General features: G+C 44.9%; 1 protein-coding gene across 2 annotated transcripts in view; it reads left to right on the forward strand.

The window, feature by feature from the left end:
* The first annotated feature begins 1156 nt into the window (after window positions 1-1156).
* Window positions 1157-17746, forward strand: part of fhod1 (formin homology 2 domain containing 1) — a 63417-nt gene continuing 46827 nt past the window's right edge. For both annotated transcript variants that reach the window (XM_084348941.1, XM_084348942.1), the window contains exons 1-3: window positions 1157-1420; window positions 6972-7078; window positions 10047-10111. In XM_084348941.1, the coding sequence (XP_084205067.1) occupies window positions 1256-1420; window positions 6972-7078; window positions 10047-10111 (337 nt within the window). In that variant the 5' untranslated portion in view covers window positions 1157-1255. The remainder of the gene's footprint in view (window positions 1421-6971; window positions 7079-10046; window positions 10112-17746) is intronic.

Consider the following 17746-nt stretch of genomic DNA (forward strand, 5'->3'; position numbering starts at 1 on the left):
CCACTCATGACGTCATACTGCTGCTGCTCCATGCATTTCCATGCTGTACTGACATGACGTCACTAGTGGGACGTGCGCCATCAAGTGATCCGTCATCAAACCGGACGTTTGGAGTTACCTCCTTCAAAATAAAAGTGGACCGCCCCAAAGGTGGCGCTTCCTCAATCCTCAGTGCCATGCCATGTCTCCGTATTGTCAGTAGTGAGAGTGTGCAGGTGTGTGTGTTTGTGTTTGTATGTGTGTGTGTGTGTGTGTGTGTGTGTGTGTGGTATTCAGGGTGGGAGTGTAGGGGCTTCCTTTGTTATTGTTTTATCTTTTATGTGTAAAGCACTTTGTGCTGCACGCCTGTGTATGAAAAGTGCTGTATAAATACTGTTTGATTTGATTTGATTTGATTTGAAGAGCAATATGTAGTCACGGAGCGACGTGTTCACTAATGGTCACTATTAATCTGGATCATAAAGATGTTGTGGTCGTTTATATTCAAATAGGATCAGATAAACTGTATTGATCTCACACAGATCAATACTGCTGTACTGCTGTATTGATCTGTGTGAGATCAATACTGCAGTATTGATCTCACACAGATCAATACTGCTGTACTGCCTGTACAGCAGTACAGGCAGTACAGGCAGTACAGGCAGATACTGATACTCATTATGAGCATCTGGAGCATGTGAGCCACCTGTGACCTCACTGATGACGTTTGTGTTGTTGTGTTTGTGTGAACAGGTTGGTGCCGGTCAGTCAGTGCACTCTGCAGCACGATGGACTCCAACTCCCAGAATACCTCCACCCCTCATCTTCTACCTGAGCTGAGCCTTAAGTTCTGGTCTAACAAAGCTGTGCTTTGAATCCTGAGAACATTTTCATGTGAGCTCATATTAAACCTGATCCACTGATCTGATAGAGTTCATCTTTCTGTTGCAGAGATTCAGTTCAGCTTCACACCAAACTCCACTGAAAAATACAGCAATTCAATTAGTCTTCGGTGCCTTTAACCGCTTACATCGGTTATAATGTTACACAGATGCTCTGAGAATGATCATCTGTAAGTTAGTATTGTGTCAAACTGTCGCTGTTTAAACGGCACTTATTCTGAAGGGGGACACCGGATGTAGATGTGTATATCCGCCGCAGCTTCACCGGTCCGGACCTGAGCAGCGGGACCGGGCTGTCTGCTCTCAAAGTCTCTCACGGACCTCAACGGACTCACACACGCTCTCAGCCGCAGTTGGGTCGCGGTCACACGGCCATGGCCTCCATCGTTTGCCGGGTCCAGTACCTGGAGGACTCGGATCCGTTTATCTGCACAAACTTCCCGGAGCCTCGGAGACCTCCGACCGTGAGCCTGGAGGAGAACCTACCGATCAGCGAGCAGATCGCCGGGATACACAAGCTGCTGGAGGCGCCTCTGAAGGTGGGTCACTGACCGAACCGAGCCACCTGTGATCCAAATGAGTTTGAACTCATTTAACTACCTGTGAAGCTTTTAACTCATTGGACTTTAATTATCTTGACTAACTGACATGTAGAGAAAGTTAGAAGAGTTAAAGCTGCAGGTGTGACACACCAAACTCCTTTAAAAAATCAGGCCATTTAATGTGTTATTGGGAATTTGTCCATGTAGAGAAAACTTGGTCGTAAAGAACAGTGAATCGTTATTTGTGTTATTTCTGTTATAGTAAACATAAGCAGCATAACTCTCTCAAGTTATTAAATCTATTGATCAGTCATTAGTTCTGTAGTTGGTGAAAATGTGTTTAACTCTAAAAATGCACCATTTTTAGATGGAGTCTGGTACCATGGTACCAGTCAGGTAAGTTTTTCTGGGTGAGCTGAAGTCCACTTTGAACGTGCTTCAGGGCTGCAACATTAAACATGAATATATATATATATATATATATATATATGTATATGTATATATGTATTACAGTCGTGTATGATGAGAACCTGAAGCTGCTTCTTCATGTCTCCTCTGGACTGTGTGGACGGTGAGCAGGCCTGCAGATGATCAGCAGCAGATCATGGCCTCCACCGCAGTGACAGCAGCTGTCTGAGCAGTGGAACGGACTCATGCTGCTGTTTCTGCATTCACTGGCCTGTTGCAGCCATGACGGCAGCGTGGCTTCAGGGACACAAATGCATTCATTTTGTTCAGACATTCATGTTCCCCAGAGGATCAATCCTACTGACTATGGGGATCCAGTGACTTCAGATCTAATTTCCATTAAAGGAACAGTTCACAAAAAAGGAAAAAAACAGTCATCATCTCCTCCCTCCACGCTCATGGAAAGTCTGGTGAAGCTTCGTACTCCACAAAATATTTCACAGTAAAACAGAGTTGCAGCATTCTGCTAAACAACTGAAGCAGCTGGAGACTTAAAAACATCAGATGTCTCCGCACAGCTCGTCTGCCGTGATCACAGTCTGCAGGAGAGACGAGATCACACGGATCTGAGGAGATGATATTTACACCCTCGCACCAGAAATATTTTGTGGACTACACAACTTCACCTGACTTTCCATCAACATGGGGGAACTTTTTTGGGTGAACTGTTCCTTTTTAACAGTCTGTGGTAGCATCACTGCCTCCTGCACATGAAGATTATTAGCTGTGGAGTTAAAACTGAGTTTGGTGACTCTGTCTCTGTGAAAAGCAGAATCGTCTCCGTCGCTCAGTTTCCTGCAGGATTTCTGACTAATGCTGAGTCTGTTTCTGTGCTGTTGTCATCGTTGTTCCCAAACAGGAAGTGATTGCAGCTCATGCTTCACAGGAAAACTCAGCATGAAGTCACACACAGTTACATGTAGGTCATATTTCATGTCTCACTCGCAGTAATCACTGAGGCTGAAGTCCACAGACGAGTTGAAGTCTCGCTTGCTGATTGTGTCTTCAGGTTATTCCAGCAGCAGATGATGACTCAGCAGTTTGTGTCTGAACACGCTGCACTTCATGTTTCTACTTTTCAAACCAGCAGCGACCCGACGGCCTGATCCAGCGGCTCTTATTTATCCCTTTTATTGAAATCTCATTCAGCACATGCGTCAGATCAAAGTGGAGTGTTGTGAGCACCATGTGAGCCCCAGAAACCTTCTGCAGCCGGCTGCGAGGCGACGCTCCAGGATCAGATAAGACCAGAGCGTGCTGGTCCCACTAGATCACATTCCTTCACTGACCCCTTAATTGTTCCCATTAAGCCCTGGGGCTCGACCTGCAGGCCCAGATCCAGTGAGGTGATAGGACGACACGGAGACGTGGTTCTCCAACATGATATGAATTCCTCCGCTCGGCTCCGGTCTCTGACCGGTTCTCCTCCCTCCTCCTCCTCCCTCCTCCTCCTCCTCCTCCTCCTCCCTCCTCCCCCTCCCTGGATGTGGGCTGAGCTGAGTGATTGTGGAGGAACAGGGTGGGACCTGTAAACAGGAGATAAGCTGATGGATGGGTGGACGGATGTAATACTCACAGCACAGTGTTGATAACAACTGAGCGGGCTTTTCCTTCCGCCAGCAGAAATACACAGAAATACTGCTGGATGATAAGTTTTATTTTAGACTCATTGTCAGCTGAGATGTGTTGAGCTGAGCTTAGCACAAAGACTGGAAGCAGGGGGAAACTGCTAGCCTAGCTTCAATAAAAGAGATGAAATACAAACGTCAGTGGGAAGTTTGTCATGTTAGATTAGATTAGTCTGTGATTCCTGTGCAACTGCTCAACATGAGAGAAATGTCATTATCAACAATGGAAGCAACGTATGCTAACATTAGCTGGTAAGCTATAGTTACTTTAGTGAAAACCTCCTCTTTGTGTAAAGCCACAGATTCAAGATGTAAACTTTAGCTGGTGGTAAATAAGAAAATGATGATGTAGGAAATACGACAGAGCAGCGTTGCACAGCAGGAGATTAAAATAAAGTGAATTATAAGAATATTAAAGCCAAAGATTTATTTTAAAGGTGTTTATAGACTGAACAGTTGTGTATCATCAGCATAGCCATGAAAAACTGATTGTTCTCTTAGATACTCCTGGTGGCATCATATGAAGACCAAACAGTAAGAGTCCCAGAACAGAGCCTTGAGGGTTTGGGTTCGGGGTTCGGGTCACCACTGAGACAGAAAGTCTCTGCTGGACAGACGCTACGAGCCAGAGAGGCATCACACTTCTGTCTGTGATCGACTGAATCAAGAGCTGCTGTTAGATCTCAAATATACAAATATTAAGAGTTTCATGACATCCAGAGAGAAAATGTGTTCACCCTCTGTTTTATCTTATTGAAGCACTTAAAGTCAAACATGTTAACATCAGTTACTTTATATGACTTCAGTCTGTGTGAGCACAGCGGTGTCGTACATTCAGTGACCTGTCAGTAACATCTTGAGCAGCACTTGAGCTCAAGAGACTTTTCTGCTGATAGAGGCTGAATGAAACAATCACTCGCTCCCCAGAAGAGCTCTGATGTTTCAGTGAGTCCTTGTGACTGTGGAGGACACAGAGTGTCATCAGTCAGACGACTGTTCTGACCCGATCATCAAGGACACAAAACATCCGCGGTCCAACAGCTCCAAGTCTGTCTCACTCTGTCCCAGTGTGTCTCAGAACATTTCCAGTGTTTTTCACACTTTACTTCCGTAGTGCCGGCTGCAGACACACTTGAGTCAGTCAAACACACCTTTATTTAATTGTACACCTGTACAGTGAAAAGTGTCATATGTCCAGTTGAGATCTTTTAACGAGCGCTCCAGAAAGAGTCTGATACCTGAGCTCCTGCTGAGCTCCTGCTGAGCTCCTGCTGAGCTCCTGCTCGGAGGTGTACCAGGAGTTAAACATGGAGGTGCTGTTGGTCATGTGACCGTGTCGTCCTGTTGCTGTTGTTGTAGAAGAATGTGGCTCTGCTGGTTTACATGTTCAGCTGTTTGTTATCCACATCGGACCTGATGGTTCTGATTCCAGCTTCATACCTGAACATGACTCATGCTACAGCTACAAGACGCTCTGCTGCCAGGATATAAATAGACTGAAAACATTCTGATCTCAGCTCAAACTCTGTTTACTGCATGAAAAGAGTCAAAGTCGATCTCACAACCTGCCGTCGTGTCGTCTGCAGAGCTTTCATACACAAAGTACAGCAGGTGATGCAGAGATGAAATAATGAGGAGTTATTGATGAATGAAGGTTGGAAGCAGTCGAGTTTGATTGCAGACAGACTGACAGACGACCTGCAGCTGATTCAGAATCAAAGACTTGATCAGAAAGAAGTGATGACGAGACAATAGCTGCGTCTCAATTCAGGGGCTGCATCCTTCGAAGGCCGTCCCAGAAGGCTCCTTCAAATGCAGCCTTCTTTTCCCTCTTCTTGGAGGACGCACTGCTACTATCCTTCACGGCCTCCCGTATCCCAAGATCCTTTGCACGCCGCTGCTCAGTCCCGAAAACGAAGAAAGAAAGAAAATGGTGACATCAAGTGGCGCAGATCTTACATTTAGTCAGCAGGACGGTTATTGATCCTGTGTCGATCCAACAGACTGATCGACTGGAACACTTCATCAGTTCAATCACAGGAGACAATTTACAAAACTGATCCAAATAATTATGTCACAGATATTGATCTGAATATTAGAAATGGTTCCAGTACTGATTCTCTGGTACCGGCTGTGCGTTCTCGTTCTGTCCCTGTTGTAGCTCCGCCTCCTCTCACTCACCTATAGTAAAGTCTCATTCGCCGCATGTCTTCAGTCCTGGATCATTAAAGATGGAAGCTGCAGAGCTTCATGACGGCCTCACGTTGACAAAGAGAACAGTGTTTTACATAATGGGTCCGTTTTAATATCAATATATTTTAAAGTATCACATCAAAGTTAGAACTTAACTTCTGTATCAGTGAATATAAAACTTTATCATAACTGATATGCAGTCAGATTAATTTAACCCTGTTCACAGGTCCAATAATCAGATATGAGTTCAGAACCATCACCCAGTGAGCAAAAAGTGGTCTAGATCACGTCTTTTAGACGTCATTCATGGACGTCCAAAGACGTCTAAAAGACGTCCTCTGGGGAGCCAGAAGGAAAGTTTTTTATACGTCTTTTCTGGACGTTGTATAGACGTTTATATGTCGTTTATTGACTAATTCTGGATGTCAGTGGACGTCCAGATCATAGCCTGGCCCAATGGACATGATATCAACCTGGGCGTGAAGCAGCAGAACTAATCAGACCGGAGACGTCTCTGGTTCAGATCCTCACAGTGAGATGGTTCTGTTTGACTTCTGGACTGTTTAAAATAAAACTGTGCTCAACGACTGATTAAGAAAATGATCCTCAGATGAATCCAGAATGAAAAGAATCATCAATGTTGGTCCGGTTCGGTCCGGTCCGACAGAAAAACAGTGAAATCCTGCTCTACAGTAACGACTGAACACAATCATCTGTAGTGTCACTGTGAATACTTTAAATACAGAAACATTTCAATAACTTAATGCAGCCAAACACGTTGACCTGAGACACTGATCTCCACAGACGTCTCTTCATTAGTCTCATTAAGTGAAGGACTCAGGTGTCACATGATGGTGGACAGTATAATTATCACTGAGTCATCTTATTGTACAGACGTCCTGTCCTCTGAGCTGGACTGTCTCCTGTCCTCTGAGCTGGACTGTCTCCTGTCCTCTGAGCTGGACTGTCTGAAACTAAACTCTGTTCAAATATCAACCAACAAATATATAAATAAATAAAAGTGACCTCGTCAGTCAAACAGGTTTTATATGTTGTGTTGAGGCAACAGCAGCAGCTGCAGTCTGTTTGTGCTGAAGCTAATTATAAGATCAGATGTCTGTCTGTCTCTCTGTCTGTCTCTCTGTCTGTCTCTCTGTCTGTCTCTCTGTCTTCTTCTGTCACACATAAATACATTAAGGCAAATGTAAGAATTTACATATTAACTTGTCTGTCTGTCTGCCTGCCTGTCTGTCTCTCAGTTGGAGGAGTGCACCCTGCAGTTGTCCCCTAATGGAAACTATCTGGACCTGGACTCGTCTCTGTCCGAGCAGAGAGACGAGCTGGAGAGCTTCTATGAAGACGTGACGTAAGGAGTCTTTTATTTGTCCTCTGTGTGTTGGCTGTGTCTCACCTGTCATGGCCGCCGAACATCCTGTGAGACGTGAAGAGTAACTGTACAGAGTGTTTATGGTGGATAAGATGGTCAGTATCCAGAGACACCTGATGACATGTTGGTCAGCTGAACTGATCAGGTCACCTGAGTGAACACGGCTGTGAATCCTACAGTTACATCAACATGTACGTTCACATGAAAGTCAGACGTCAGGGCCAGTACGTCTCCGTCTGATGACATCACTGTGTGTCATCAGATGGAGACGCACCTGTAAATCAACAGCCTCACCTGTCAGTTGTACATCACCGTCCTCACCAGACTCTGTGTCCTCTTCAGCACGTCTCTGTCTCTGCATGTAAACAATCTGGTGGTTGGCGGCCATGTTTGTTTTGGTCTACCTGCAGAGCTCAGGTGGTTCAGTGTGTCTGCTGCTGACTGTCCAACACTGACACTGTTAATGGAAACATTCAAAAAACTTTATTGGCATTAACACAACAAAACACAGTCAAAGCATCCTAATGATCAATGAATCTGTCCCCTCAACACACACACACACACACACACACACACACACTGCTGGTTGTTCTGGGGGCTGTTCCAGAAAGGAGGTTCAACAGACTCTGAGTCTAACCCTGAACTCTGAGCTGACTCACCCTGTGAAGTGAAACTCTGAGTTTTCAGTCCCAGAACAGCTGATCTGAGTTCGGTAAGTCGACTCTGAGTATGTTAACTCTGAGTTGAGCTCGTGCCTGACGACTAGTAAAAAGCATCATCATCAATGGAGCTCGGATACTGTGATTCACCATGGCAACAGGGGAGGAAACAGGAAGCAGACATTTTCTGGGGGGAAAAAAAGTAACACGGCTGCGGCCGTAACAAAAATCACTGACTGCGGTCGTCTTTTCATTTTGAATTTAACGTCACTTTCTTTTATATTAGCCTTTGAGGAAGTGGTTGAATGTTGTTCAATGTTTTATTTTATTTTAGGCTATTTTATTTAATTTAAATCGGCTGAAAATGAAATATAAAAACAGTCTCACGATGGCTCCTCACTTTGGGTTTATTTCACATATTAACAAAGTCAAAGTTTATTCAGTGGATATTTTAACTTGTAGTAGCTTTTACCACCAACAGATGCTGTTTAACACACATCTGTGTCCTAACATCCTGCTGAGCAGATGAACATGAAGTGGTGCTCACCTCCACCTCCACCACGTCCGCCAGAGGCAGAGGAGCTGGTCCTGAGTCAGCTCGCTGGGTGACCAGAGGCAGAGGAGCTGGTCCTGGGTCAGCTCGCTGGGTGACCAGAGGCAGAGGAGCTGGTCCTGGGTCAGCTCGCTGGGTGACCAGAGGCAGAGGAGCTGGTCCTGAGTCAGCTCGCTGGGTGACCAGAGGCAGAGGAGCTGGTCCTGGGTCAGCTCGCTGGGTGACCAGAGGCTGAGGGCGTCACTCTCCCCCAGGACCCAACATTAGAGGCAGACACACACTTCCTGTCTACAGACTGAACTAGAAGTCATTTAGTCTTATACTCAATGCGGCGTCAAACTAGAAACACGGACTTTGAAGTTACGTTGTTGGAAAAGTCCAGCGGGCTCTACTGATGGTTCCTGTTGTAGCTTCTGTGGGAAATAAAGAAGCCAAATGAAATGTGAGTTATTTCTGTTTCTGGCTGCTGAAGGTGATTGATTAACCTGTGAAGTGATTAAAGAGGATGGTTCAGACCTGAGAGCACGTCAGCGATGACGTGTAGCCTGATATTCGCTGTGCGGCCGGAGAATATAAATGACGGACTGATGAGAAGCGGTTCTGTTCGGTTCAGTCCTCGTCAGGGAGCGAGAGCTCATCTAAATGAATCTAAATTCTCCTCCTGGTGTAAAACTGTGAATTATTTCTGCTTCAACATGATCGACTGAGAAGGAAAGGACAGCCGCTGTCAGACAGCTCCGTCACACTCAGGGTTTCTTCAGGTGAACCAGTGAGCAGGTGAGGTCCACAGAGTCAGTTACCGCGGTAACAGACCAGAGGTTCAGTTTCCTCTTTCTGGAGCTGAACACTCAGTTTCTCTCATCTCAGGGTTAACACACTCAGAGCTTTCACAAAACCCGCTTTCTGGAAGACCCCCCTGGTATCATAGTGACATAACAGTGAATAATCTGTGTGTGTGTGTGTGTGTGTGTGTGTGTGTGTGTGTGTGTCTTTATCTGTCTGTATATATAATGTCAGGTTTGGTGTTTGTTGTGAAGAAAAGTTACTTTAACTGTTTAACCTTCTGTATATTTCAGTCATGTTCAGATTACTGCAGAAAAAGAGCTTTAAAACACAACCTCAGTAATGTTCTGACCAACATGTATGAATTATTAACACTATATATTATAAACTCCCAGCAGCCTTCAGTGGTTCAACAATAAACAACACAAGATAGAAATACAGTTTATTACAAAGTTCAGGTTCTCAATTCTGTCCAGAGTGAGCCCTCTTCACAAACACATCAATAAAGGATCTCCGGTACCAGTCAGCTGATCGCAGATAGCTGACGCTAGGCTAGCTGCAGGCTAACACTGAGCTAGCTGTGACAGCTCAGGTTTGCACTGTGGTGTTTGCTGGATCCTCTCTGTTGGTTCTGCTCGTCCTCTCATGACGTTAATACAAATAGTGAAGGATCTCCAGATGGTTTCCTATGAAAGGATTTTGTAAATCACGTCTCCAGCATGACGATCTGATCAATAACAGATCTCTTTGCATTTTAAAATATAGACTGAGTTTATTTAGTCTGTTGAAGTAATAAACACGATGAGCCTCCAGGTTCAGTGTCAGAGCCACAGCTTGACTCTGATGGTGGACCAGTTGTGTCTCCAGTGTCTTTGTCTGTCTGGAGAAATGAAGGTTTCTATCAGATGTGTGTGTGCTCTCAGCTCTGACTGTCTCTTGTGTTTTTCCACAGTAAAGGGAAGAAGCCCATCCTGATCCTGAGGACTCAGCTCTCCGTCCGAGTTCACTCCATCCTGGGTAATTATCTCCTCCGTGTGCTCTTATTTCCATCCCTCCGTCTGCTCCTGCAGCAGTGATGACTCAGGGGAAACTCACCACAGTGACGTGTTAGTGTGAGGGTTTCCTCTCTGAGCTGCTGCTCACACGCTGCATCTTCATACTGGGCACAAAAGACAAAACCTCCACGTCTGTAGATGAAGCAGAGCTTTATAGAGCTTCGGCTTCTCAGCTCTTCTCTTCTTTGTGTAAAAATGAGATTTCACAAAATGTTCTGCTCTTAAAATGTTCCTAATGTTCCTGTCTCATGACTTTATCAGCTCCACAAATGTACCCAGAAGGTCTGTGTGAAACAGTGCATCTGGCTGTGATTCAGCAGCAGTGATGGTGGTGATCTGCAGACATGAGTCTGGTGGTTTCCAGCTTTTTGGCTTGTGACTTCTGAAAATGGCAGCGACATGTGACCTCCTGGCACAAGTTTATGGTTATGATCTGTCCTTTTCAGATTACTTTGCAGAGTTTTTAGAGGCCGTATGAGGTCAAACACATCTCTGTTTTGTGTTGCAGAGGTGTCTGCTGAAGTTAGCATGCTAACCAGCTAGCCTCCTCACAGCCCTCTGTAGCTCAGAGGTGACAGTCTGACAGCTGGAGATGTAAAAGCAGCCAGTTCACTGCTGAGTCCAACAAGTCGACAACATAAACCCACTAAATGTGAAGAAAGAAATATTTTGACACATATTTTCCTTCTGAACAGAAAAATACAAGCGTCCACCGTCTGAACTCAAGTTTCTCTGTGACTGAGCTCAGACGAGTTCTGCCCCCTGTAGTTTTGGAGCTACCTTCAGTTCCTGGACATTTCTTACAAAGTACACCTTTAAACTGATGTCACAACCAGAGACCGTCCCGTCTCCGAGGCTCTCTGCTGTCATTCTGAGACAGACTGAGATTTGTGTTATTAGTTGGCTTCCATACAACAGATCAAACAGCTTCATGTGAAGACGCTACGTGGTTCTGTCGTCTCTCCTGTCTGAACCTGCAGCAGCCTGATCTACTGACTGTGTTCATTAGCAGGAGGACGACGATGATGATGATGATGATGATGATGATGATGATGAAGAGTCTTTATCAGGAATTATTGGGAAATAGATTTGCTGTAGTTGTGAGTCACGGGTCACGTCTGTGGTGTGATGAACGTTGCTGCTGTGACTTGCTTATCTTGAATCTTTCTAACTGAACAACAGAGCGTGTGTTCTCCTGTCGGCCTGCTCGCTTCACTCATACTGAAACTAAACATGAACATTTGTATTATCACATAGTTACTGAAGTCAGTGTGTCTGTTTGTAGAAACTCTGAGTGAAGTTCAGAGTTTGTAGAGTTTTTAACTGTGTGAATGGACTAACTTGAGGCAGATTCATGATGTGTGATCCTGAGCGGTATAAATAAAGTTGACTTGACTTTTGGATGCAGCTGTAAACCTCAGTCATGTAATTACTGCTGGCAGACTGACCTCACACATTCCTCCTGAAACTGAGCTGCTGCCGTCAGTCGTTGTGTCTGTTGCTCCTTGTTGCTGATTCGCTCCTGGAGTCAGCGTTTGATCCAGGTGTCTGTATCTGTCGTCACACTGCTGTCACCATCTGTCCTGAGTGATCGATCACAGTGATCAGCTGTCAGTCTGCCACTTCACAGCTACATTAACCTGCGTCTGACTGACCTCCTGCGGTCTGATGTCACTTCCTGCTCTGTATGAAACAAACCCGTCCATCACTGAGACAAACAGACTCCATGTTTCTACTCAAAGACAGAAAGAAGTTCATGCAGAACATTTGCTGAATTTACAAGAAGGAACAAATCAGTCAGAATCAGTCAGAGACAGAGTTTCACACAGTTTATAAAGTGTCTCCAACTCAACAACTCACTAAACTGACACATTTGTTAAGGGAGTCTGGTGATGGTGTGTTGCTGGTTAAATGGTTGGATCAGTTCAAACAGTGTGTTCACAAACAGCTGCTGACATCAGCAGGTTAACAGAACACAAACATGTCACTTACATCACAGTGAACCACAGGGAGATCGATCGTCCTGTTGTTGTGTCGTCTTCGTCTTCTCGTCCTCCTTCAGGTCAGCTCTCCTCTGTCCTCTGGCCTGCTGCCTGTGTTTGTGGTGGTTGTTAGCAGCTCTCCTCCTCAGAGGTTCACTCTGTGTTTCTGTTTCCTTCTTGCTGCCGACCAAACCTCCTCTCTGGTTTCTGGGTTTTTATTTTCAGCCTCAGCATTTTTTATAACCTTATCTGAGCATGTTGTGTTCCTGTTGTGTTCCTGTTCACAGCAGCTGGACACACCAACAGAAAGCTTCCGTTAAAGCCTGAGAGGATTCAGTTATTCAGAACTTTTATTTTCTTTAAGGATTTTAACACAATGCCAGCAGCATGTAGGCAGGATGTGAAGCAGGGAGACCAGATCCTGTAGATGAAATCCTGAAATCCTTAAAGTTAATAGAGCTCAACAATCTCTTTATCTGTGCACATTATAGTTGAACTGTTCAGTCCTTTAAAGGAAAACAGCGAAACTGTATTGTGATCACCTATTTTAAAGGTTGTTCAAAGGAGCAATGTGTGATGTGGCTGGTCGGAGCACTGAGGCCTTACAAGGACAAACGAGCTGCAACCTGAAAAACATAAAACACAACCAAATACACACACATGCTGCAGCGACCACAAACACGCACACCAACTGAAACAATACAAAGCCAAAAACAATCAGGTGAATTTTTGTCAGACGTGAAAAACCTTGTTAACGACTCACAGAAGACTTTTGTATCAGTGTCTCCACAGCTGACATGTTCATGGACCTTGACATGTGGTGATATGTGTTGTTGTTGTAGAGCGACGTGGATCAATCAGCTGATCGTGATGTCACATGGTTTCACACTGTAACCCTGAGGGGGAGCTGAGGGGGTGAGGCAGGGGAGGTGGAGGGAGCAGGGGAGGTGGAGGGAGCAGGGGAGGTGGAGGGAGCAGGTGCAGGCAGCCGAAGTTAGAAACTAGAAGTCTGCTGCTGATTTGGATCAAACTTTAAAACATCTTCTCTGAGTCATAACTGAGTCTCAGCTGAACACACACAGGAAACTCATATTTTTTTGACCTTCATGACTAAAGTTCTTTATATTCACTTAGAAATCAGAGAAAAAAGACCATTCAGAACTTCCTTTAGAATCTTCATGTTTTTAAGTTGTCTTCAGTGTCACAGTGATCCAGTGCCAGGTGATCTGGGAGTTCACTGCAGACAGGCTGGCATTCAGACTGTTTTTGGATTTTCCTCCCGCAGTGTCGGACGTTAAACACCTCTGTGAGTTTCTCACACTGTGATCGTTGGATAAACTTTATACAGAACCTCCCAGACAGCAGCAGATCAGACGGGAGCATTATACAGAACGAGTCCAGACGTGCACAGAGACACAGCTGTGTTCACAATAACTGTGTTCACTCATTATTACCAGAGAACAAACATCCTGATCATTTATCTCCTCTCAGTCTCACAGTGGAGAGTTTGTCCTGAAGGTGGCGCTACAGGAAACTTCAGAGAGTCATTAAACTCTGAGGGCTCGTCCTCTGGAGAGCAGGAAGCAGATCAGGAACAGTTCATGTAAATCTGACCTGTAGTCTTCAGATTTAACTTCATTAGATTCACCTTTCCTGGAAAACACTGAACTTTCCCAGAGTTCCTGCAGTCGGGCTGCCCCAGCTTGGCATGGCCCCGCCCTTCCTGCTCGGAGGGGATTTCCCAGCATGCTTCCTCCTTCAGGCGCTCGCTCTGTGTTAAATGACAGACTTGTGCTCGCTCACTTCTCGTGCTGCCTTCAGGGTTAAACAGACTCTGTCACACTGTAACCGTGACGACATCATCTCTGTCCTGTTTCTGCTCGTTCTTCTTCTCTGGAAGAAACAACACGAACACTGGCTCCTCATTGGTTGAAGGTCGGACAGGTAGAAAACAAACATGCAGGTGAGACAGAAACCTGAACGTGAGTCATAGCTGCAGGAGGTCAGGGCAGCTCTGGAGAAGTGAAAGTGTGTGAAGTGGACGTCATGTTTGTTCATGTCCTCTGTTACACCGTCAGCTCCTCAGTGGTGCGTTCAGGGGATCCTCCTCCACTCGTAAAGTCAGAAACTGATGAATCAGCTCCTGTAGGAGTAAATAATGATGGACATCATGTCCACATGTCTTCAGTCAGGACAAACACACACACTCCTCCATCCCCTTGGACCACGGCAGCCACATTAGTGTTGAGCTGGTTAACTTCCGGATCTGTTCGCTCCGGGTTTATTAATCCAACTATGATTCGTGCAAAATGTTCTTATTTAAAAATCTTAGACAAACAAATGTAATTTAATTATTAAGTGAAGAAGGGTTAGGGTTGAAGAAGTAAATCAGATCAACACTGAGCAGGTGTGTGTGTGTGTGTGTGTGTGTGTGTGTGTGTGTGTGTGTGTGTGTTCCTTCCATGTTTTGTTCCTGTCACTCTGACAGGTTCTTGTTGTTCAGACTCTCAGCAGGAAATGATCCATCCATCCAGCTGTCACACTGATGATGTCACCGTGTCCTTTAAGTCACAGGGTAGATTCCCAACAGTCCTTGAGCAAAGCACTGCAGTCGTACCAGCTCATTAGAAATCTCTCTGTTCACCTCTAATCTTTGCTGCAGGAGGTCTCAGTATTTTCTCTTCTCTTCTCGTCTGACCAGCTGAACTGTTGTCTCTTGATCATGTGACCAGTGAAGTCTCTGTTCACTGGCTACAGTTCACACTGTGCTACAGCTTATGAGTGACGGGTCGTTATAGTGCTCACTGTAATGTTCTGATAATGTCCCTGTCGGGACAGACGGTCCTCTTGTCTGCTCTGCTTGTGGTGCGTTCAGGTGATCGTCGTCTTTTTGTAAATCCGGTGGAACAAGTGCTCCGTCGATCACTGTGTTCACTGTGTCCTGGGAAATGTCTGACCTGATGAGGAGCTCATGGGAGCATCATTAGTGTGTCTAATAATAGCAGCTGGCTGAACACTTGTTATTAATAATTACAGACGATCAGCACAGAGTCTCATCATGAAGGGACAGTTTGAATATTATTTTTATAAAACAGGAACGTATTTGACCCCGATGGCCCCGCTGACAGGAATGTAAACACATCATGATGACGGGCTAACAGCGATGCTAATGATGCGTTCAGTGCCCGGAGAAAAACATGCTGCTGGGAAAACACTGAGATGGTGACGACTGAACAGAGTCCAGTACAGGTTCAGTTTTACTGTGTTAGATGTTTGTTGATGTTCCTGTGTGTGTGTGTGTGTGTGTGTGTGTGTGTGTGAGGCATTAACCTCATGGTTTTATTAACTATTTATGACACACGTTCCTGCAGTACCTCAGACCTTAACAGATTCTTCAGATGAGCTACAAATACAGATTATCCTGCTCGTAACATTAAAACTAACACAGGTGTGTTTATTTGTTCACCAAGAAAGATGGAACTGACTCATGACATAGTCAGGTCGTTAATTGGTGTTGTTACCGGTGTTGTTACCGGTGTTGTTACTGGTGTTGTTACCGGTGTCGTTACCAGTGTCGTTACCGATGTTGTTACCGATGTTGTTACTGGTGTTGTTATTGGTGTTACCGGTAACAACACATGCAACAACACCGGTGTTGTTACCGGTGTTGTTACTGGTGTTTTGTTACTGGTGTTTTGTTACTGGTGTTGTTACCGGTGTCGTTACCAGTGTCGTTATCGATGTTGTTACCGATGTTGTTACCGGTGTTGTTACTGGTGTTGTTACCGGTGTTGTTACCGGTGTTGTTACCGGTGTTGTTACTGGTGTCGTTACCGATGTTGTTACTGGTGTTGTTACCGGTGTTGTTACTAATGTTGTTACTGGTGTTGTTACTGGTGTTGTTACTGGTGTCGTTACCGATGTTGTTACTGGTGTTGTTACCGGTGTTGTTACCGGTGTTGTTACTAATGTTGTTACTGGTGTTGTTACTGGTGTTGTTACTGGTGTTGTTACCGATGTTGTTACCGGTGTTGTTACTGATGTTGTTATCGGTGTTGTTACTGGTGTTGTTACCGGTGTTGTTACCGGTGTCGTTACCAGTGTCGTTACCAGTGTCGTTACCAGTGTCGTTACCGATGTTGTTATCGATGTTGTTACCGATGTTGTTACTGGTGTTGTTACTGGTGTTACCGGTAACAACACATGTAACAACACCGGTAACAACACCGGTGTTGTTACCGGTGTTGTTACTGGTGTTTTGTTACTGGTGTTTTGTTACTGGTGTTGTTACCGGTGTTGTTATCGATGTTGTTACTGGTGTTGTTACCGTTAACACCAGTAACAACACCAGCAACAACATCAGTAACAACACCGGTAACCGGTGTCATTACTGGTGTTGTTACTGATGTTGTTACTGGTGTTGTTACTGATGTTGTTACTGGTGGTGTTACCGGTAACACCAGTAACAACACCAGCAACAACATCAGTAACAACACCGGTAACTGGTGTCATTACTGGTGTTGTTACCGATGTTGTTGCTGGTGTTGTTACCGGTGTTGTTACCGGTGTTGTTACCGGTGTTGTTACTAATGTTGTTACTGGTGTTGTTACTGGTGTCATTACTGGTGTTGTTACCGTAACTCGACAGTCATGAGTCAGGTCACAGTCATCGTGTGGTCATTGTGAAGCAGCCGAGTCTGAAGCCTGAAGTAACGGATGAGGATCAGGTTTCAGTTTCTTCTTCATTCCTTCATCAGCGACACACAAACATCACTTCCTGTTTCCTGTGAACACACTCTGGATCTCTAAAGACCAAATACACATTATAGAGATCAGCTCGATCAGTTTGATGTTTTCAATCTACAGAAAACTACAATCATGGCTGCCTGAACAGCTTCACATTGAGCTGATTGATTATTGATTGGTTTTACTGATTAAAGCAGATCAAGTTTTTCTCAGTTCAGTCGTTTGACCTCCAGAGTCGAACTCAATCAACAACAGTGGCACAAACAGGAAATACCACACTGACTTTATCTGGGTCACTTCCTGTCTCTGCAGGATAAACACAGGAACCCTTCTCTCTGTCCCTCTGTCTGTCTGTCTCTCTGTCCATCGGTCTGTCTGTCTGTCCCTCTGTCTGTCTGTCTCTCTGTCCATCGGTCTGTCTGTCTGTCTCTCTGTCCCTCTGTCTGTCTGTCTCTCTGTCTGTCTGTCTCTCTGTCCATCGGTCTGTCTGTCTGTCCATCTGTACCAATCATTCCAACAATATTGTCACATTATGGATATCTCCCATATGTTTCCTGTCTTGAGTTACTCGTCTCCGTCTGATAACGACACAGACTGATCGCAGTATTCTTCTGTTTAAAGATAAATATGTTTTGGTTGATTCATAAAAAAGTAAAAATGTCCAAATTCTCTGATTCAAGCTGCTAAACATTGAATATTTGTTGTTGTCAGTAAATTGAATATGTTTATGTAGGAAGCAACTTTAATATCTAAAGAACAACAGTTCAGCTGTTCAGAGTGTTTGTCCTTCACCTTCTCACAGCTGTTTTCTGTAAAGCTCATATTAACAGTCCGTCTGACTGGACCTGAATGCAACACGAGTCCTTTGA

This window comes from Pagrus pagrus (assembly GCF_965226575.1).
Source record: "Pagrus pagrus genome assembly, chromosome: 1".
Classification (NCBI taxonomy): Eukaryota; Metazoa; Chordata; class Actinopteri; order Spariformes; family Sparidae; genus Pagrus; species Pagrus pagrus.